At 34.0% G+C, this 25001-nt stretch overlaps 1 protein-coding gene across 5 annotated transcripts in view; it reads left to right on the forward strand.

Moving 5' to 3' along the window:
• The window catches only part of LOC105202438 (zwei Ig domain protein zig-8), a 368807-nt gene that overhangs the window by 198213 nt on the left and 145593 nt on the right, over positions 1 to 25001 (forward strand). For all 5 annotated transcript variants that reach the window (XR_005575284.1, XM_039452174.1, XM_039452175.1 and 2 more), the window contains exon 3: positions 13828 to 14018. Coding sequence is in view for 4 of the 5 variants with exons in the window: in XM_039452174.1 (XP_039308108.1) it covers positions 13828 to 14018 (191 nt within the window). In the remaining variant the exon portion in view is untranslated. The remainder of the gene's footprint in view (positions 1 to 13827; positions 14019 to 25001) is intronic.

Raw genomic sequence — 25001 nt, forward strand, 5'->3', positions numbered from 1 at the left:
AACGAAAAATGTAGAAAAAAATAATTGTAGAAGGACCATAATCATAAAACTTGTAATTAAACCGTTCCAGTTTTCTTTATTAGCTAAGACGCTAAAATCAAAATCGAAACAGAAAGAGTTAGTCTATTTTTTATTAAACCGTAATTGAACCGAGAAATTCTTTTCAGATCCCTGTTTTTTTTTTATAAAAAAAACTTTTCTTTTATAAAAAAAATATACTGAAAAAATATACTTAAACAATAAGAAAATTAATCGATAGTTAAATTGAAAGTTGTTAATGTTAAATTGATAGTGTAACATTAGTTATACATATATAATGAGATCAAATTTATCAAAGTTAAACAAAGAAAACACATGCATTTCTATACGGATTTGAGGGGGATAAAAACTATACGACATCTAATACAAGGTGAGTCATAAATATCCTTTAAAATTTCACGAGCGTGTTCCTGAATGAAGAAGAAGAACGAAAGGAAATGTTTCTATGAATCGAAAATGCTGTCGAAATAATGGATACAAAAGTAATAGTATCAAATAATGATTTTATTTAAATAATGATATTTTCATAATTCTTCTCATTTCGAATTAGTGTTCTATAGACGATGATTTTCAAATCCCACAAATGAAGAATCTAATCAGTCACTATTTCAAATCTATTTTTCGATATAACGAAGCATTTTCGGCCTAATGTTCAGAAGATCGCTTGTTCTTCCGTTTTATCCAGAAATACGCTCACGAAATTTCAAAACAAATTTTTGACTCACCTTGTATAAATTGAACGCAAAATAAAGCTTTCAATTTGCGATTTCACCTCATTGTTGATACATTCTGCTTTGCATTCATTTCCGCGCCTGTACTTTCACAGCCGAGGGAAAGCATTCAGCTTTATTAGCTTTGACTATCCTACTTTCCAGCATAAGGGCTGATAGCTTATCCGTAGGATTATCTGATGTATAAAAGCTAGCTATACGTGCCGCAGAGACGATGATGGCACAACCATATAACGAAAGGACCGAGTAATACGCTCGTGCGCGCATTGTTGCGGTTATCCGACGGCACGCTTGCTTTGCAGTCCATGCATGCATTAATACAACGTTCATTTACCTCAACCGATAAGAAAGTGAAACGATGTTAATCATTAAATGATAATAGATGTACTTGTGAGACAATTAATGGACTAAAATTATAATACATCCAACAATTGAAAAGCAGCAATTCATTTTTATATTATTTAGAACAGACGGTAACTTCACAAGAATTTTCTAATAAAAAATTCTTCGATCTTGTTACATATCGAACTTTTTTTATATTTGATTTTTAATGAGAAATATATTGTTATACCTGAAGAAAGACAGATATTGAAGATCCTAGGTAATTCGTACATATGCATGCTATCTAACTTTTAAATTAAGATCTAATTATGATAGCTTTCAACAGTTTTAGCTATATTGATCTTCAGAAAAATAATTTGGGTGAGGAGAAAATTATGGCAAAATGTAATGTAAAGATCAATAATTTTTTCCACCATGGAAAGATCGATTTTGCTGAAGTATTGAAAAATTTAGCTAGATGAAGATCTCAAAATAATTTTACTGGATCATTGAAATAATAATTACGATTAATAATACTGCAAGAAGTTTTCTAGCAAACAATTTGAACGTAATTATTTTAATAAGTAAAGCTTAACAAAATTGTTTTCAGATTTCCAACTAAATTTTCAGATACTTCAGCAAAATCTTCCTTTCCATGTAAAAAAGATTCGAGAGGGAAATTCCAAGAAATACATTTGATATTTAACTCGATAAATGTTTACGTAGTCGTATAGTCTGATTGAGGAAACGTGCAACGGTATGACAGCATTGTAATTGTACGTGACAATGCGATAAAATTCATACAAATGCAGTATATTTGAATTCATCGAATTTACGTGCGAAACAGACGTTGTCCAGTTTTGCAGTGAATTCTTTTCTTCCTTTTTTCCTTTTTGTGTACATTGACAAGCGAAATAATTGTTACCAGCGGGCAACAGCGACATGTCTTAATCACCAAGTTTCCACGTCGATTGTGGTAACGGGAAAAAAAATCTCGCGTTCATCGAGAACGACGAAACAATTTGCCTCAATTGGTGATTTTTCCCAGGCGAAGTACAGGTCAGAGAAAATTCATTAGCATGTATTACCAATTCGATGGCCGTAGGTTTTTCATTCGCATATATTACATTACGTTTAGTTCATTAAAATGTTTTATGTACATTGTCGAAAACACCGCTGTCCTTCCGGACAACGTATTTTTCACGTAAGAAGGTACCGCGACAATTATCGATTTGTGACGTATATTTACACTCGAGCGAACCACCGCGTCGTTGAAAGGTGAACGCGGTCCACTGCTAGAAGGTCTTTGTTTAAAATTTCCGTTCAAAGATAAATCCTTTTCTCTCTTATAAGTAGAAAACGTTGTCAAGGAGTACTTTCCAGCGTCCGTAATCTCCGCGCGAATCCACGCTCTTTACTCAGGATTGTTAAGTATTAGTCAACAATTCAACTTTTCTCATAAACGTTTATATTTATTTTCAAAAGAAATGTATGTTGTACCGTTCATTATTTTTACAATGCAAAATGTAGAAGGACACTGACTAAATTACAAACAACAACTAGATGGTGCAGTTTTTTTAAAACAATTTATTCTCTTTTATTACATTAATACTTTTCGACTATACTTACAAGGAAATTTTCGGAGCTGTTTCTCACTGACTTCGATGAGTTTCGGATATATTTTAGAATATTGAAAAGTTGACTCATATTTTTTTATCTGCTTATTTCGGGGTTTAAGGGTTGAAACACCTCTTCGAAAATAATAGATTTTTAGAATTTAATTTTTTCAAAAAAGTGAATATACCGTTATACGAAGTATAAAAAACTATAACATTTTTGTTTCAAAGATATATAAGAATAGTTTTAAAGATATTAGCTAAAAGCGAAAATATCCATTCCCTTGTTAATCTTCGTCAGCTCAGTAGACATAATTGACAATTATTTTAAACGCTTATTAATTAATAAGTTCAAATCATGATTATTTATAGTGGGCTTTTATTATACTATAGACAAATTAAGATGATCGCGATTTAAATTTGTTAATTAATATGCGTTTAAAATAACTGTCAATTACTTCTACTGAGCTGATGTAGATCAAGTATAGCCGAAACGTACAAATGTAATATTAAAAGAGAATAAATTGTTTTAAAAAAAACTACACTGTTCAGTTGTTTGTAATTTGGCTGCGTCCCTTCTATCATTATTTTCAAATATTAGTATTGCCACACTGGTAATATTGCTATCACGATCGAACGATGATCAAAAATTTTAAACATTTAGACGTAGACTCTAACAAAGATCTCTGTTAAAAATCTTGCGTAACACGCAAAGAGCGATAGCCGAGGTTTCGAAGAGAGAAAATAATATACTAGGTCTTGAAATAACGGCTTTGGTATTCTAAAATTACCCGGAAGAAACGTTATCGCCGTCGGTCACAATTTCAAAAAATGTCTAACTTATCGGTTTGCGACGGTGGTAAATCACTTCCACTTAGTCTGACCAGAACAGCCCGTATCTACTGTGTGTTTTATATGCCTCATTCATCCTCGAACGCAATCGCGTGGGCGAATGAAAAACACAGACACGTATACACCGCGTCTTCTACAGACGGGTCTTTTTCATACGCCGTATGCTTCAAGAAGAACATCGCATTTTTCTTCGGCTATCTTGTTCGTCGCACCTTTGAACTGAGGAAGAGAAGAACGGAGAAAATATCCTTCTAAAGTGCGTTGTCACGTCTACGTATTTTACACGTCACAGATTGTATCGGATTACATCTGAAGCACAAACACAGTCCTTTAAGATTCCTATTATCTTGATATTTCAAATTTAGAGTGAAATAAAAGAAGAAAGAAAATGAATTGACAGTCGGGCTAGAGCTTTTAAATTTCATAAGTGTACTGGACTGTTTATTTAAGAAAGAGAAACGGCTAATTATGAGCGAATTAATAGATCGTGCAATTACATAGATAAATAAGGATTTACTCCTACTACGCTGAGAAAAAGATTTGTAAAAGAACTAAAATATTTAGCCCGATGCGATCAACTAAAACATTGAGTTGATACAACAATTATTTAGTTGCACAAAAAGGTATAGTTCATGTCAAAATTTGTTAATCAAATTTTTTAACCAAGAATTAATTAAATCAACACAACATTTAGTTGCATGTATCAAACTAAATATTTTAGTTTTTTAATATTTTTTTCTCACTGTAGATATTTGTGCATAGTACGTACGTTTCGACTATACTTAGTCTTCGTCTAACATAAACAAACCTATTAACTATTTTGACAAAATAGTTAGAAACAGTTTTAAATCGAATATTAAATAATAATATTTTAGCCGCTAATCAAATATTATTATTCAATGTGCGATTTAAAACTGTGTATGCCTATTCTCAAAATAGTTAATAGGTTTATCCATATTAGTTGAAGAAGACTAACAATAAATATAGTCGAAACGTAAGTCCTTATTTAACCATGTAATTAAATAACCATTAATTTGCTCGTAATTAACATTTCTTTTTCTTATGTATTTTGCGTTGCAAACAACAAGCGTTACAAAATTATTTTGATTTTTTATTACTTATTTTATGCTTTATTATATTTTTTTTTTTTAAATATTTTTACTGCAATTATTTTTCCAAAGTTATTAAAATTATCTTATATATTTCATTATTTTAAAGAAACTTGCAATTTAAGCGATCGTACAATATAATGCATAATCTTTCAAACATTTTCCGCTGACAAATCAAAATCGATCTTATCTCTAATTAGAAAAAAGTCAACTTGATCATGTTGTGGCTGGAATTATTATTTCAATCAATTCCTCATTAAGTTGTCGGACAAATACTCTTTGTCATCTCGAGGCCGGAATCGACGCGTCCTAATTTCTAGCCATCCATCCAGAAGTTCTAAATCGTATTGAGATCGTGCAAGCCGAATGAAAAATCGAAACACCTGAGCGACGTCGCGTGACGAGAATGCGACGCGGAACACGTCGCTCCGAAAATCACCCGTCGCGAACGACCGAAACGTAAAGGCCAGGACGAGAGAGAGAGAGAGAGAGAGAGAGAGAGAGAGAGAGAGAAACAGAGCCCTGTGGACGGCCTCCGAAGAATACACTGTCTGTCGGATACTCGACGGTCACCTCGTAGCCCGGGATGGGCCGTGAGAGAGCTGGTGAATAGTAATCTGCGCGGAGCGCACTGCCTTATAAAGCAAAGACCCACCGCGTTGCGGGATGACGTGTGCCATTTCTATGCAAACTACATGTATGTATGCAGGTGGTGGCGCCGGGCTACACGTTTAAGGCGGCGGATAGGCAGACGTAATGCCCTGATGCAGGCTAGCATTTTGGTTGCTGTTATACATACGACTTCTCCTTGCCTTCTCTGAAGCGTCGTCGCTTCGCTTCTCTCACTTCCGTTCGCCACCCTTTTACGTCCTCGCCACTCCATCCGCCCGCGTCCTCTCGATTGACGAGACTAACCCCTCGCCTTTATCTTTCTTCCTCCCGCTCGTTTCCTAGTTTGCTGTTTCTGCTTTCGTTTTGCTCCTTCTCGTTGCACTTCCCGCTCTCAATCTTTCTCTTTCTCTCTTTCTTTCTTCTCCTTTTTTTTCTCCTTTTCGTCGTTCAACTTCTTTGTTTCGCTCGTCGCCGTCGTCTCACTTCGTCGACATCGACGGAACGTAGCCGATTGAACGACACGAAATAGAAGGAAAAAAAAAATATTCTGTCAGATGCATGAAACCGTTTATTGATTTCCTAACAAGCAGGAGGCTATCACGAAGCGACTCTGAATTTCGAATTCCGTTGTTCGGACGTCACACAGATTTCAAACGACAGAAAAACTTAACGCAGATCTTTCTGAGCCAATTTCTGTTTTTATTTCTCCTTTTGAATTTGCAATTTTTGCTTACTTGATTGTCACTTGATTGTCAAACCGTGGTGTCAGTATCACTGGATGTATGTTAGAGAGATGCGTACTCCTAACTTCGCTATGGAGACTTAAAAGAACCACGTTTTCCCTATTTGGCGAGGATGGCCCGAAACAGTGCCGAAACGTTCATTTTGGATTTGAAATAAAGCTGGTACTTTTATATAAAAAATTACGCACTGAATACCGCGTAAACACTCTCAACACAACATTAGCTCTTTGATTATTTATTCTTGACAATTTCGAGAGTCTAACATTTTTTTTTTCTTATTTCGGAATAAGTAAGGCTTTTTTTCAAGTTACATTGAAAATTTGATAAGAGGCTTCCGGCGGTGACTTTGTCCTCCAATTTTGTTGGGGTGACATAGCCAAAATCGTTCAAACACTAACAAGCTGAGCTTGGATCTAACGCCTGGAGAGAGAGGGGGGGAGAGAGAGAGATGCGTGCACGGAGTCAGCAGGGCTAAATTACACGTTCGATAAAATAAGCGCGAGAGCACACAAAGCATGCCCGTGAAGCGCTCAGCCGCACGCGCGCGAATCCTTTGTCCGCAGCCGAGCGAACGTGTTTTTCAGGAATTCGCGTATTTCGGCGCCCCGATTGCTTCTGTCTGCGTATATGCAGCCAAGCGCGCGCCCGCGCGCCCGCGCGCGGCCCACTTACCCCTTTCACTATGGCAGAACGCGCATCCCTTTGTTTTCTAGAGGCCTCCATTATGCTTTCAAACATGGATAACCGACTGACAAGTTAAATTGCGCGCAATATCATACAATAAGCAAATAAAATGAGAATGAATCTATTGTCGATCTTTCATTCTTTTTTTTTTCATTTGTTTTTTCATGCCGGTGTAAGTAAAGGTGCTACGGATTTCGTCTATTATTTGCTTGTATCTAACTGTGACCAATTGTTTTAGTTACTACGGTGTGACTCACTGTTTTTAAGAGTCACAGAAAATTCGAATTTGTCATAATTAAGTCTTATTTTATTTATTAAATAATGCTAAAATATCAAAACAAACTGTTTGACATTTGAAAATACCTCTTAGCAAGCTGTGTAAATATTTTTAATTGTGCAATTAACAGGTTGACCTTTTAGTTATTGTTTATATTATTATACCGAGATAAAATATTAAAATAACAATTATTTCAAAAACAACTGAATTACTTTCTATTAAAAACATCGAAGAGTGCGCCTTTTTTGTGCGTGGGATTCTGTCGCCTTTAGAAACGATTTTAGAGATTTGTTTCTTAGAAATGTTCATTAAGGAGTGCAGCATCCAACTAATCAGCGAACGGTAAACCGTGTAAAACCTTCGTTTGCTAGGTTCGTGCTGAGGTTAATGAAAAGAGTTCCATCCAAAGGGAGGATTGATAACACAGCAACGGAGCCAGTTTTCATCGCCGCGGATCTTTGAAGTACTTAAAACGAAAAGTGAATTCCCCAATGCTCAACGCACACCCACAAACACACGCACCCAAACACACAGTATTCCATAATTTACCTGATAATTTACCGCGGGGATTATTACATGATGGATGCAGAACACGGAGTCTGCAACAATCGTGCACTCTGCATTAGCGTGGCGTTGTAATTAATTATTTTCATTCATTATACCGCATACAATGATGTTTGCTAGCATTAAATTAGATAACGGAACGTTGCATCGGCGGAAACTCGCAGCAGCGAGTACCTGATGCTTCGATCTAAATAATTCGCGTCGCTTCTGGTTAAATAAAGTGTTGAAACTTCGTTATGGTGAAACAGGTGTAACATTCAATGCACGCGAAATTGAGTAACTGACACGATATGCAGAATAACGTAGAAGTCTGCAAATAAAGCACGTTGTTTAGAATGAGATTAGCAGAGTTAGATTCTAGATTGGCTACGTGTGCGTGTGTATTTGCAAAAGAAATAGCAGTTTCGGACTTTGAATCGCTGTCTCATAAATAACTAAATAAATAAAAAAATATATATATATGTTTTTTTTCTTTCCCGGAAATATATTTTTCTCGCCTTCTCATTAAATAACGCGTTTAACGAAGTTTCCGTTTAACTTCACCTAACTCTACGTCCCGAGATTAAATTTCCCGTTTATTCGCCATTTCTTTTTACGAGCGGTTAAAGGACTTCTCGGAATTTGGCGCCCGTGGAAGCCCCCGATATTTCAGTTTCACCTCGATACTTTGATGAATACGAGTAGCGGCCAAACACGCGCTCCCTACTTTCAGGTTTTCCAGAACTCGATTTGCCGCCGCACCTACATACACAAGATAGAATCGAGATACACGGCGTTTAGAATGCCGAACTTTTCCACGGCCGAATCAAATCCTCCCCGGTGAAAGGAAAACCCACGTGAGGGCGGTAACGTGGATGCCTTCTTCCACGCGCGAATCACGCGAGCTGAACTTTCCTCCTAGCGCAACACGTACCTGTTTTCGTAAATTAAAGATACTTGCACGGATACGCGTTGTGCACTGCAGTGCTCGTCTTATTCTCGGTGCTCTTCGTCGAAGTGATTTTCGCCGGGGCTTTGTTAAATACATTCGATGAGGCCGCTGTTACTATTTTCAGGATAATAGATTTTTGATTTCATATGAACAACAGTAGAATGAGCGTAACGTAAGACGAAAGGATCAGGAGTAGATACTTCTTTTACTTTTATTACATTTGACGTTGGCAAAGATTCACATTTCATCCTGCATACAGCTCGATTAGACAAAGAGAGCTGTATTGAAGTTCACCGTTTTCTCTTTTTATATAATTCCTTCTGTTGATACATCTTTTTATTTCTTATCGTTACACGTTTGTAAGTATAACGTAGTATATTTCTTGGCATTATAATTTTAGAAGGATGAATTATTTACTCATCAATCATACATTGAGAAAAATGATTTTATAACATCAGCAAGACATATTATATAACATTGAATGCATTTTGATGAAATCAAACAGAATTTCTAGTTACTTTATACAAAGGACTCGAGATTTTATAATCAGAACACTTGATAGACTCTACTAGAATTTGATAATTCCTACAAGACTTTTAATTCGTTCCGTTTTTGAGCAAACGCATTTGTCGAATCTACAAAATTTCTTAATAATGCAACAAGACTTTTTCAGTGTAAAGGAAAAGAAGGGATTGTGGAATACCATTTTATTTTTTTGGCAATAACTCATTGTCAGTAAATATTAACGTGATACAATTTTAACCCAAAATAGAATTCTACCAATCACCTTATAGGTAGAAATTCGTCAGATAAGAACGAACTTTGCAATTTATTGACGAGGGAAAAAAGTATTATAGAATAGTAGAGAAATCATGGAATATTAACAATTAATATCATGAAAGGCACTTTTATTTATAAAAAAACAAATTAATAATCTTTTGTAGATTTTACACATAAATAAGTGCCACAAAACAAGATTTTACGAACATTTCATAATTATATTTTATTAAATTTTTTTTTAAATAATCTTTTTGGCTTAAAAAATTTTTTAAATAAAACTTAAAACTTTCTAAAATAATTTTGTTGTTTCTAATAAATATTCTATAATGTCTACAATGAGACTGCAAAGTCGTAAGAGAGATGCACGAAATGATTATATTCCACAATCACAGCCTACATATAACGTGACTTTATTTGCCGAATTTATACACACATTACGACACGCATTAAATTCAATAATATTATTTTGAAATTCACATTCAAGGCCTTCAAGTTAAACTAAAATTAATAAATTAATATGTATTATTTACACGGAAAGAACGGTTTTGCTAAAGTGTCCAAAAATTTAGCTGGATATAGATCTGAAAATAATTTTGTTGGGCCATCTAAATAATTATACAGGCCGTCAAACGTGATGAGCAAGGCTGCAAAATGTTTTGACATTTCAGCAACTAATTTCACTATCTTGCGTAATTATTTTGATGGCTCAACAAAATTATTTTCAGATCTATATCCAGCTAAATTTTTGGACACTTCAGCAAAACCGTTCTTTCCGTGTACGAACATATATAATACTTTTCAAAATTATGTGGAGAGTATACACCTGTAATAATTTTTGCTACTTGCAAAACTAAAATTTAGTTTTTATAAAAACACAGCGAACACTAATGACCAGTAATTATCCTACAATGTCTAAATACAGTCTAATAATCGACTGTACGAAGTAATCTTAACGGTTACTCTTAGAATTCAACGCGAATTACCATATACGAGATAATATGATATTCCACCATCCCAGATGTATTCCACGGTTGCCGTCATTCCTCTACCTGGTTGGATTTCTAATTTACTTATTGTGAATCAGATTTATAATTTGTCAGAAATAAATTGTCGATGTCAGAATCATTAATTCAATTTAATTCATATAAAAATTAAAAAATTTTTTCATCTAAAAAAGAACTCGGTTTATTAGTTCATCAAATTAAGTAGAGTTTAATCAAATTTGAATCAACGGATGTATACGCGTGAGATAAAAATAATGATAAAGTAAAATATGTAATTTGTGTTATTGGAGTACGTATGTAAAAAACGTGGTGTCTATCTCATGGTTTTTGTTTCTCTCTTTTATTTAATGAAAAAAATATAGATACACAATTTTTTATACTTAATAAAATTCTACAATCTCTTCTATCCAGCTTGGAAACTTGATTTGTAAACTTGCTTTTTTCGCGCAAAGCCACGAGTGTTGAAAGATTTGGTCCATAGTAATTCCGAGAGTAACATAAATAAAGTTTTGCGAATGCGACACGGACGGTCGCGTTTTCGAGAGCGCATCGCGTATGCGCCCCGCCACGCGCATCTTTTTTTCTCTTCCACCCTTTTTTTATACGGACGCGTTCGCACGGCGTAAAAGGCATGTACGTCCGTTACGTATCCATGGATTATTCAAATGAGGTCAGGACGAGAAGCAGGCACATTTGGGCTCGCCACACCAACGGCGCAGTCTCCTTGAATCGTAATCTGCTGTCGAGGGCAAACATCCTAAATCACCTGCGCTGTGCCCGGAAATAGGTCGTATCCGTGAAAAATTTAACAAAGCGCGCGCTAGTGCGCGTTTGAAGGAAAAAAAGTTCTTTTGCTCTTTCGGCTGCTTCACTAATACATGAGAATTTCATCTGTCAAAGCGGTGCTTGGCGATACGTGCGCCTTAATTATTCAAACGACGCAAAAAATTACAGTCACAAAAGTATTACCATTTTTCGGTATCGCGGTTTTGCGCCATGTAGTGCAATCTAGTAAATAAAACCATGCTACAGGATTTTTTCCTAAGATCAGCAGAAAACGCAGTGAAGAGCAGTGAGATAAAAAAATGCAGCTAATGTAAAAACCAAATTTTATCAAACATAAATATGAGCTTACGCCGAAATAGGCGTAGGCTCATATTTGTGCTTATGTTAAAATACGGCCTATTTCGGTTACTAAGCGGATCTTAGTGTTGAATAGTAATTTGTACTATCTCCGGCTTATGCGATTTGCGCGCCGCATTTTTGTCGAACTTAAAACACAGTTATTGCATGTGGTCGCAATAAGTACACGGAAAATAGAATTTTCGTTGTCATAGCTAATTATGGTTTATTAGAGTTTGCCCTGTCGTAAATATAAATTTATAAACTACAGCAGTACGATTTGTTGTCGTGCATACTATATAAATAAAGTAAAACGTGCACATCTATCACATAAAGAATCACATAAAAGTAGTTATCGAAACTAACTTATGTATCAAAGATATACAGATATATACAGGTGATATATACACTTGATAGCTAATTAATGTTACCTTGAATACATTTGTAGCTACCTTGAAAAAGATGGAGTTTACTAGTAATAATCTAGCTTTGATGAAATAATTTCAAATAAATGTTTAATATATTCAAATATATTTAGTGACATTTAGTAATTATGTTAACTAAACATAATAATATAATAACATAATAATATAATCAATCGGTTATTAAACGGTTATCAAACGGTTAAATATTACTAAATATTTGATTATATTAATACTGAATATTTAACTGAAACTACTTCGAAGCTTAATAACTATTATCTGAGTTTGATTATTACTACTAGACTATTTTTCAGTGTACAGAGTTAATTTTGGATATAGCAGATATGTTCTGTATTTAAACTCCATGTATCAGGTAGTTAAATTCTTTCAACTAAATAATATAGGTAATATTATTACAACTGTAATTTAGTTATCATATGCAGATTTTAGCTACTCTTTTGCCCGTGTAATGTTATTAAACTGACGAATAGTTTCGATGCTCAGAAACATCTACAGAATCCTCCCTTTCCAAAAAACTGTAAAGAATTTTATTACGAAAAATAACATCTCAAGCTGGAATCCAATTAGGACGCTCGCACAGAATATAGGGAGATCCAGATTCGTTTTCAACCGAATATTAAATTACAAATGTAATCAATAGCATGCTTGGTAACAATATACTGAGAAAAGTGATTTGATTATATGAAGACATATATGGTTGAGTGCGCATTGGTGAATCCAAGCAAAATTTCTGATTATTATAATAAAACGCTTGCCCGTAGATAGACTTTACTACACTAAGAAAAAAATTATTAAAGAAGTAAAATATTTAGTCCGATACGATCAACTAAACATTGGATTGATTCAACAGTCATCTATTTACATAATAAAGGTATTGTTCATGTCAACCATTCAAATTTTTTAATCAAGACTCAATTAAACCAACTCAATATTTAGTTGCATATATCGAACTAAATATTTTAGTTTTTTAATAAATTTTTTTCTCAACGTATCGTCCGGTATTTCCTACAAAATTTCTGATTTGTTCGTCCACACCACAATCACATTTTCAATCACAGCTTCTTTATCTTCTAATAACATTGATAACCTTAATAAATAATAAATACGTACATATGTTGCATTCCCATTTTTTCCTTATTCTTAATTTCCTACTATACCTTCTTCTTTAATTCCTTATCTCTCTTTTATAGTTTCCACAATCCGTCCCCTTTGTTTTGTCTAATTATTCGGACACATAAATGCATACATTGCGTCTTTGTCTCTACCTAACTCTTCGAACGGTCTTTTCATTCTTTGGCATTCTTCTATATTCACATAGTGTTCAATACAATATGATCCATATCGCAGTTTATAAAACTTATAAAAAATATATTTGATATATAATATGACAATATTAATTAAGATTGGGGTGCTTGAACCGAGAAATAGTGGCCTTCCTCTCCTTTCTTGTATTATTTACACGGTCTGATATCCGATGTATTATTAAGTATCATTTCTGTTTACCATAAACTTGTTGGGATACACATATATCGCAGCTCCTTCGCTGTTCAAATAATGCCGCAAGACGTCGTTATGGCGATGTGCAAACTACCCCATAACTCGCACAGCACATTTCCCCAGGTGATTTACATCGAAAGAAATGAGCGGAGCGCGCGGTCGTCTTCCTAAAAAATTTAATAACAAGGTAATTCAGAAAGGGCTCGAGCCGCGGAAAGTAGTTTCTAATTCACGAGGGTCGGGGGTAAAACAAGCGGAATTCAGGCTCGGTTCCGCGTTTGTTTTCTCCCGGCGCGCGGCGTTCCATCGCCGTGCCTTTATAACTTCTCTATTTTTCTTTGCCTTGATAAAAAAAGTTTGTTCCTGGCGGCGATGGCGGCGGCGATAGCCTCCGACCGGGTAATTGCGGCGTCGTTTGTCGAGTTTTCTACCTCGCCAAGACAATCGACTTAATTAAATTATCGTGATTATACCCGCTGGTCATCTTTCTTTCTTTCCGTAGATCGACGCGTGCCGTACAACATCCCGTCGGATTGGAGGGCCCTTTGGTTCAGCAATCTCGACGAGCTGCAGAGAGTGAACGAGGCGAACGACAACAACACTGTTTCTAACGTCACGGTGCAATTGGGCGGCACCGCCTTCCTGCACTGCAAAGTTCGCAATTTGGCGGAGAGGACCGTTTCCGATGCCGAGGTAAGAAAGCAACTATGTAACCCTTTGTGCCGCGTCGCGAGAAACTCTTAAAAGAAGCGACCGATTTTCAGCGAATGGGCGAATCGAAGTCGCAATCAAAGCTTTCAAGTACGACGAACCGATTTCTCTGGAATGATTATTGTGCCTCCTTTAGTGGATGCGATTTTCTTCCCGAGGTCCTTATCGTGCTTTACTGTACTCGCGTATTTCTGTGGTAAAGAAAGGCACAACGCAAAATTTATGTTTGCATGTAGAGCTATCGTGATATTACGAGATGAAATCAATTGCTATGGAGCTATTAATGTATTCCAAAATGCAAAATTTATATGAAATAATTGTCTATCGATGTGGACGTTTAATTATATTTGTTTAATTATGTGATTAACTTAGGGGGTAGTTAAACGCCAAATGCGTTTAAGTTATTTTTTATTATATTTCCCATTTGGTGTACTGATCAGTATGCAAATGAACGTTGGAAATTGTAGTTTGATGTTTCCGGTACCGATTTCAACAGTGTTTAAAACAATTCACTAATAACAAATTAATTGTTGTAAACCTTTTTGCAATATGCTGCAAAAAGATGATTTATTGGTCTTCTAAATCGTATCCTTTTTGACAGTGACGAATTTATGAATTAAAAATATAAAAAGCTATTAACTAATACTTATTTTATTAATAATTTTTGTGTAAAAGAATTAAGTATTAAATAATTTATAAATAATTATGATGAAAAGGTAAAGACGTCGAAATATAACAGATTTGAATTTATTTTGACAATTGACATATTTTTTTTATTTCTTTATTTTATCAAACTTGTTTTAATTTAACTATTTATTGTAATAAAATTTGTGGTAGTATTGGATTTAGGAAATTTGACAGATTTTATAAAAATATCGATTTAATTTGTATAATAATTGCAAATATGTAAATATAGTGAATATAAAATATTCTATACTAAAACTTTTTTTACAAAAATATAAAAATTTGGTATAAAATTGTATGATTACATTATTATCAGCTACATAAGTGGATCGTAAGTTAACATCAATTGTACCTGATTTATTCAAGTGTTAATAGTATACAGATAAATGATTAAATTTTTGTTTATACATATATTCATTTCTCATTAATTATATAATATATTTTTGTTAATAAATGTTGCTCAAATTAAAATGTAAAATATTGAAGAGATACGATTTAGGAGACAGAGACGCATTCTGTAGCAGCTCTCATCTGCATCAATTATATTAGCAAATATAATTGTTTTTCTCTTAACACAAAACATCTAAGCTTGCCAAGTATATCATTCGTATCGTTTCTTAAAAATACGGAAAAATAACAATTGTTTAGAAGATTCGGTACAATTCATTATTCATTTATTCATGGCAAGTTTTTATTATTACGATAAGTTATCTCCTAATTTTTAGCAAAAATATTTCCTGGCGAATTTCGGCGAGTTATTTATTCACTCGTAGTAATACAGTAATACAACAACATATATTAATATTTTTTTTAGATTCAGAAGCTGCTTTTATTTTACGACGCTTTACCATACATTTATGTAGAGATAACGCGCACATATGAGTAGTTATGCTAATACCTACGCAATAGCAACACGAACGTAGTACATGGTTAATCTTGTCCGTGTAACCATAGAACAACTCCATACAAATTTATTCATGTACACGAGCGTAATGGCCTCCTTTCGCACATCCACTCTGACGCTTCGGAGTGGTAAGGCGATCGATGATCGCGACGCATTGAACCCTGCTGAGAGCACGGCAATCGGTATGCGATTCCCACAGAAACGACGAGCTCGTATTGGATACAGATAGATGCAATAATGGCGCTCGCTGGAAATGTCTTTATCAAGCCTGCGACTTTCCTATGAGAGATTTTATCCCTCATCGTCCCTCTATTTCGATCGATCATCAATATTTCATAATAATATGGAAGAGTAAAAGCGGTGCTTAGAGCTATCTCTCCTGCGCATCACTATTGCGTCATCTTATATTCGATAGCCTAGCATCGATACGCTAAATCGCTCGCAAGTAGCGTGCAAGATTGATGCTGGCAAAAAGCCGATGACCGCGACAAATCCGCCCCAATTCGAAAGGACATCCTTACAGCGACGACGATTTGGTGCAGGAACTTAGGAACTTTCACGTACAAGAGTAGCGAACTAGTAAACTTGCAGTATCAAGCCATCACAGCCTTCTTCATCATTGTGAAATTTATAGAATCGGATGTCAGTGACCGTTGTTCAATAACATTGCCGAACAATAATGATGCTTTCAAACTTTCTATTTTATAAACCTCCCTGTCGACGTTCAACGCGACAGCAACGCGATTTATGGTTTATAGGAAATTTAACTTCCAATGAGGACGCATTCCTTTCTTTTACACTAGCAACAGTATGTCCGTGTTTATGAAGTTTATTTGGATTTCCAATTTCGAAAATGTTTATCGGAGCGACTAATTAATTTGTTTGCTATTATTTTATATAATTTAATCATTATTTCGTTTAATTGCAATTCCTAAATTGTAATACAAGATATGCTAACATCGCGAAATTTTGCGTATTTTGCTGTAAAACAACGATTTGCTTGTATTTGTGAAATGTCGAGGTTCTCAATTTTAATGAAATTTAACTGATAAATCACAAGTTAAAATAATTAAATTATATTATTAACGAATGTTAAATTTGATTGTTAAGTAATTTACAAAACTTTACTGATAATTGAAAACGAGAAAATATCAGCTTATGATTCACCTAATTTGATTTCAACAGCTTATAGAATAAAGGAAAATAATAATTCGCGATTCCAAAATTGCGAGCTTTTCAAAGCAATTTTGTAATAAATTAATGTTTTAATATGTTATAATCTGTTTTGTATAAGGTTTATAAACAGATTACATTAGTTTAAAATCGAAAATTATTTGAAACCAGATAAGATGTTTTTTTTTTTAATACAATTTTAAATACTAAAAACCGTGTTGCAAACCAAACACAGCACGTTAGGTTTCCGAAATAATTGAGATTTAATGATTAATTGAGATTAAAAATAACTTTTTGTGATATTTAAAATACTTTTTGCAGAAAATACGTTATATTATTTTTTGTGATATTATTTTCAGCATAAAAAACATTTGTCTAATATAAAATAATTAAAAAAATGTTACAAGGTATTATATCGCGTTAATAAAAAGCTTAATGGATTTTTCATAGAAATAAATAAAATTTCGTTTACATGATTATAAAGTAAAAATTTAAAAACCGTTCAAATTAACAAAAGATTAGTTAATTTATAAATTTTTATAATTTAATGTTTGTATTAATATATTAAAACATTCTATGTTAACAATATAATCAAATAATGCTTGTTAAACATATTAACTGGTTTACAGTGTTAAAAGAAAATCGTTTTTTCTATTCTTGTTATTATAGTATATTTATACACTTGTTCCGAAATTGGCAACTTAAAATACTATCAATTAATTAGTTCTTTCAGGACTTTTGAAATTTAAACACAATTTAAACACAATTAAATTAGAAATAGACTAACATGAGTCACAGATGGTAAAAAGTGCACCCGTATTAATATACAATCATTTATTCATTTCTATTACAATCGAACACATTTCGACTCACTTTGGAGTCATGTTCAGCGTATCAATATAAATAATAAAAGTCAAATCTTGATATATCTAGATATATCTAGGTTTAACTTTTATTATTTATAGATATCTAGATATATGTGATTGCGCACTTTTTACCCATTCTGACTCTCACTATTTCTAATTTAATTGTCTCAAAATATTACAATAAAAAAATTCTCGAAAAATGAAGTAAAAAAGACATAGTTATTTGTATAAATTTTTATCTTAAGCAATAGTTTTTAAAACTATATAAAAACTTAAAGCTAATTAATCACAAACTACGTTTAGACAGTCGTATGTCTGTCATTGGTATTATTATTGACAGGCAACCATCATCCAAACGTAATCTCTGATTAATCTGCTTAATAAAAATCTACGAATAACTATTTTTTACTTAATTTTTTGAGAACTTTTTTGTTATAGTATTTTAATTCGTGGATTTCAAAACAAACCCTGTATATAATTTTATTATAATTATTGGAAAGTCTGTATGTCAAATATATTTAATAATTGGGAGAAATTTTATTTATATTTTTGAAATTTCATAATAAATTGTATAAAAGTGAATTCTCCGTTATACATTTTAAATGTGGTGAGAACAATGCGTTATATCCGATATGTTCACAATAGTCCATAAAATTGCAGTAAAAAAGTCAATACGTTTATTTCCGAGCAAACAGAACGTTCTCAAGAGAATGATTATTCCCGAAGATCCCGGAGATGATAAAAAGTGATTTTCTGTAAAATCTCCACCACCGCGAAAGAGGCTGTCGCGAATCGGCTAGGTGAAATCACTCAGAAGTCCCGTCGGTTGGGCGATCCGCAAATTCACTTACGACGTCGTTGCTTTTAATTCAATTATTTATGACGAATTCGACGGGCCGCTGCCGACCGGTCCGTATATCCGCTCGATCCTGGCGCGCAGCGTAACTGCATTATCGCGTTAGCAGTCAAACCGGGAAAGATTGATGGCGACGAAAAGTCGAACGCCGCGAAGTAATTTTGATAGAACGGCCGAGCGAGTGCCGCTGCTCTCCGCGAAGCCGCACACCGCGCTATCAATGTCATCTGAGAGGATTCTTTTTTTTTGTTTGTGGTCAGTGCGCGCAACAGTGGCATCGCCTCGAAAACGCGTTGCGAAAGGTGCCAAGATAAACACGAAAGTTGATTATCAACATTTGGTTGTCGGTTTTTTATTGGAAGGAAAGCGCTCTCTTTCTCTCTGTCCCTTTCGCCTTCTTGCGGCAGCAGTATCGATTCGTGCAGCATCGCTAGAGAGCAATATTAATGAATTACCCCTTGAAATTCCGATAATTAACGCAGCGCACTTTATTGGATCGGGAAAGTCATTTCGCGCCGAGATAAAACTTGAATTGGAAAGGAGATAAATAAGTTCACGAGATGCGCATGAAGAAGTATTTTGACATCGACCGCAGAGAATGGATTTGCGATTAAATGACTATTATTTAATTTATTTGCACGCAGTCACTTTAGGTAATCAATCTATAAATAAACGATTACATTTGCATTTAAAGCTAATGTGCTATTTAATTTGAGATTTTTAAATTATTTCGAAAGATTGTCTCACTAATTTCTATAAAAGATTATATATAGAGATAAAATATTTAGACATTTATTTTAATGAATGGAAGAATACGTAACGCAAAATAATGTCAGAAAGAAAAGAAAAATGTATATACTGTAGCCTTTTAAGGTGGTATTCTAATTTAGAGCGCGAAAAAATTTGCCGGAATTTTGGGAATTTAAAAAAAAACTGCTTCCAATATTTTTTTACGCTTTTACACATATATTTGTACATATTTATATGGACAATACCTATAAATTTTTATATGGCTTAATGCACAGTTGACCGAAAAGTCTAATGGATGAAAAAAATCGGTAAATTCTGATTTTTACCATTCTTTGGACTTTATCCAGTGGAATAAGCTGACAAAAACTAAGAAAAATGAAAATTATATTATGCTAAAATATGTTGATATAATTTTATGCGTGTGTATTGAAGTAAAAATAAAATAAAAATTGAGAATTGAATTTGTTTTTAATAGATATAACAAGTTTTTCTTAGTTTTTATTATGTCAAGTTGGCATGTAGTGTGGCTTCGTGCGTCAAACTTGTAAGTAGTAGGTCGCGAGTTTGAACCCACATATAAACCTCAATCATGTATTCCTCGTATCCGACCGATTTCTATCCATATAAATTTTATGAAACTTTAAAGATGATTAAAATATACTACATTTTACTTTTTTTTAAAACAAAAACTTGTTCTAGAAACTTAAAAGTATATTCATGAATTTTTAGAGATTTTTTTGGATCACTTTAAATAGATGAAAAAATAATCAAAAGCGAGATACCTGCGATTAGGTTAATATAAGATACTTTTTTCATATCGTATAATACCGTTAGAGTTAATAATACTATTTGAAGGTGAAGTTCAATTTCAATCACAAATAAAAGATTTCAAAATACTTTAATTGACTGTTTCATGTTGTTTTTACTATTGTTTTTAACCGAAATTTGCATGATTCTTACAATTTTTTAGCCATGCTTCTACACAATGGCGATTTCTAAACTCTATTTGTTGTTAAGTCAGTGAATGTTTTTCACATATTAAAAAAGTTTTTTTCTCCAACGCGAAATAGTGTGAGGTACAATGTAAAAAACTTTTATATATTTTTTTTTATATATTTGCCGTTTTTAAAAGTCTGCCGAAAAATACCGATAAAAATCAATTTTTATTATAGACATTCAAAAAAATAGAATTTTGCTTCACTTGGTTAAATGTTTATCAGTTTTTACGTTACGTAAGAACAAATACAAAATCCAAGTTGGCTAACACAATTTTTCAAAAACTACTGAAACCATCAACTCTAACTTTTGTGTATATGTAAGATGAAAATCTGTTTATTGCTCAATTTAGGATTATTGCGATATCTATAAATTAACTATTTCTTCATACATATTATAATCGATTTTGTTAAGAAAAAAAACTTGTTCTTTAAAATCGCACCATTTAAATAAGCTACAATAATTTTTATTCTAATTTTTGCAATAATTTTTTTATTCTAGTTCAAGTGACATAAACAGACAAGTATATGTAATACACATCTAAAAATTGCGGTCGATAGTTTCAGTAGTTTCTGAGAAATTATGTCAGCCAAATTAAAAAATATGTTTGTCTTGAATTCACATAACACAAAAACTAATAAACATTTATCCAAATCAAAATTTGTAGACATTTACTAAATATATACAAGTAGATGTGTAAAAGCATAGAATAATATATGCAGCAGTTTTTTTAAACAAAAATTTCTAAAAATAAACTACCCTTTCGTGTTCTAGATAAGAACCTCCTCAAGATATTGCGACAATCTTTATTTTTGTTAAGAGATTTTAAATAAACAATGTTATATTTAGATTTACATCACTGGAATATGTGCGAAACATCCCGTTTGTAGATGGGCGCACGCACGATTAATTTTCTGGATTATATTCATTTTGAGGTCTCTTAGAGTCATAAACATAATTTCTCACATTCCCACTGTAATTTTCGTGAAGCGTACAATGAGATTACATATATAAGGGAGGCATGAAATATGTGGTTTTGTAAACTAGCGTAATTAGTATGAAATGTGGTTTAACATCGAACGCAGGTGCGGGGAGAAGGAAACCCAGCAGGATATCTGACTTGGTGTCTTTGAGGGACAAGGATCCTTTGTCTTGACGATCGTCGCGGTTGAATTGAAGCCATGGATTTGGTCGTCGTAATGGTCCACTTCCGCCTTCAGACATTAATTTCACCTCTGGGTTGTGTGTGGTCGTTCGATAAATCGATAACCACAATAAGAGAGGGATCTTGTGAAAGATTAATGTCTTAATGATATCTCTCTCAATTCTATTTGTGGATGGTCAACAATTTCGTCAAGGCCCTCTTTGCTAATTGACGCAGCATGACGCGTGCAAGTATTTCGCTGCTATTATAATTTTTTTTTTTTTTCACATTCGACGTTATTTTGAACGACGCATGTGCGCTTCTCCGTGGCGTAATAATATTTCACGATTAACTTCACTTGAACCAGGTTGCATGCAGTCGATATATCACGGGATTAAAAATAGCATTCCGGATATCGATGCTTTCATAAAGTCGACCGCCGGTCGTTCCTTAAATCATGTGACATGACTTTAAAAGATGCGCGCAAGTCACTTATCTTTTGCTAACCAGCAAAAACGAATGAATGAAAATATGTATGATGATTTATGATGGACCATGTGAGAAAATTATAGCAACTATTAGAACAGCGGCTGCAGATGGGTTATCTAACGATTACCAAGAGCGGTATCTAAATACTACACGTATCGCGGATTTCAATAAATCATCCGATCGAATTTAGAGTTGCACAGGTGTTACGGAAACGAGAGATTCAGTACGATTTTTCGATGCGGAAAAAGGAGACCTTGCACACCCGTAGGAGTCCACGATTCCCTTTCTATTTATACAAAATGCGAACTGGCGTCGATTCCGAGGTGCTGATTTGTAGTTCCTGGGGAAACATTTCTCATTACAATTGTATACAGAAAGCAACGTGGACGCGATCATTTATTGCACCGAAATTGCACGTTTCAACCTCAGAATCTCCGCCGATGGACTCGTGCTGACCACTCATCTTGGCAACGGGCAGCAGTAACGGCCGGAGTCGGCCGACAGATTTGGGTTATCCGACAGGTCGGTCCATTGTCCCGTAGTTGTAGTAGGCTAAGCAAACACGTCGCCTGCCACACACGAGCTAATCCGCCGTTCATTTTATTGAACTGTTTATGACGACTCGGAAGGCGCACATACGACGCGACTGGGATAGGTATTCGAAGATTGACAAAAGATAGAGATTTAGTTATTTCAAAGTTTTAAATAACATTAAGTAGACGGTGTATAAGATGATTTCTAAGTAAGTGTAAAATATTTAAGGAGATATTCCTTGGCTTATTTTATAAAAAAAAAAAATCATCAAGTTTTTGAAATCAAAGAATGATACGTCATTGATTTTTTTTATTTAAAAAAAAGAAAGAAATACAAGAGGTAGTTTTTGTGGATTTTTAGTTTGAGATCAAAAAAACCAGTTTACTCGAAAAAAAAACAATAGCGTACCATTCTTTAACTCAAAAAATTCAATATAATTATCTATACAAACAGTCCTGGTGGTTCTAAAAATGTTTTATTGATGTTCGAAAATGGAAAATTTTTAATACCACCATCAAAAGTACATCAAATTTGATCAAAATATTTCTAAACGTTTTCTGAATTTTTATATATTTTTTTCGAACTTTGACATTTTGTGTTTTAAAAACAAAACATTTATAGGATAATTTTTCGTAAAATAAGAAATATTCCCTAAAATTTTTTACATTTTAAGAATCGCTCTATATAATAGATTTTTCTTTATTTAACTCTTAAATTTAATTTTTAAATGTTACGTAGCAATCTCTTATACTATTTCCGCAAACGTAGACTGAAATAACAAAGTTAGCACTTTAAGTAAATTTTATTATATTTTATATTTTTAAAAATTTAATTTAATTTAAATGTTCAAAAATATAAAATAAAATCTGATTAATTACAAGAAACGAGATTCATAATTTGATCCTATATTTATATGAATCGTTCTAAATACGAAATACTCATTTTATTGGTTGAATGGAATCTTGAGATCTCATCTAAGATTCAAGATGATTTTTAAGATCTAATTATACGAATATCTCCTTTTTTTATGCCCGACTTTTTTTATACCTCCCAATATCTGCCTTCCAGATAAATCCATCCATCAAATAACTAAAAATTTGATTTCTTTACTGAAACCTCTGGTTAGGCATTTAACGAATAGCTAATATTCTTCATGCACTGACAATGAGAGAAATTGTTTGGTCGATCCAAAGTTTAGTTAAATAGTAATCAAATAAATTTTGTGGTTACTGGTATCAAAAACTTAGTTATATTTAACGAAACTTTTTATAATTACTTCTATGAAAATAATTGTTTGGTCAAAACAACTGTGTATTTAGTTATTATAACTATAAAATTCATCTGATTATTATTTAATTAAACTTTGGTTGATTCTGCCAAATATTTCTCTCAGAGTGCTATTAACTTCTGACACAAAATGTACTGGAATTTTACCAGAAACTACCATATTCTCTGGGAGAGATCTTATGGCCCTAACAGCGCGAGATATCTATGAATATTCTAGAATATTCATAATATCGTACAATATTCATACAATATCTTAATATTCGTACATATATTTATACGATATCATGTGCTCTTAGAGGGATAAAGTTACCTAGAGATGAAGAAATTGAGTATTAGATTTTCTCAATTATTCATGCGATATAAGAAAATTATATGCTTCGTCGAAGTAAATCTAATCCTCTCTGTTCCTCGTGTAGTCTAACTCCCAAAGTGCATCGGAAGGTGCTATATGGGTCGATGTTATGCGACGGATCCATTGTCGCAGCGTGTGACGGCGTAGCTGCGACGTTTCGCTCGCGGCGCGCTAATCCGCTCAGGCACGTTAATTTCGTTGGGTTGTTTATTGACTAGGAGAGAGAGAGAGAGAGAGAGAGAGAGAGAGAGAGAGAGAGAGAGAGAGAGAGCAAGACAGCGTGAGGAAGGGAGAACGTGAGATGCACTGAAGCTGCATGTTGTGCCGAGGGACTGCGCGCGCGTTCGCATTTAGTAACTCCATTAACGCGTTAACAATCGGCGACGGGATCGGCACGGGTTATCGCCAGATCACGCGCTCGTATAACCGGGCGATCTCGCGTGTCCCGAGATAGCGTCGGCAATCACGCTTCGTTCCGTTCGGGCGGTGATACGAAACGAACCGGCACGCAACGCGGAGACTCTCCTCGTTATCGCTCCACTCTCCATAATGTGCATGTGAATCTTGTGTGTGTGTGTGTTTTTTTTTTTTATTTCTCTCCCCAATTTTTTTTTCTCGCAGGTCGACGATGTCGCGCGATCGCTTGGAATCGATAGTCGAAACGATCTCGTCGCGCACGACTCTCCGCTTGTTCTCGCTCTGTCTGATATCGCGCTGCACATCACGCGCGATCTCTCCGATAACTCGCGCACCAAGATTCCGCGCGATGCCGTAATCCGCGAATAACGCGGCACCTGGCGCGTATAATCTTGAAAGGATTATGCTTCTTTTCTCTGTAAACTCTGTAGGAAGGAGATGATTTACTTTTTATTATCAAAGATTCAAAGCGCTTTACAATGATGCGTGAAGATATTGGCAATATAAAGTGTA

The sequence above is a fragment of the Solenopsis invicta genome, chromosome 7 (genome assembly GCF_016802725.1).
Source record: "Solenopsis invicta isolate M01_SB chromosome 7, UNIL_Sinv_3.0, whole genome shotgun sequence".
In the NCBI taxonomy this organism is placed as follows: domain Eukaryota; kingdom Metazoa; phylum Arthropoda; class Insecta; order Hymenoptera; family Formicidae; genus Solenopsis; species Solenopsis invicta.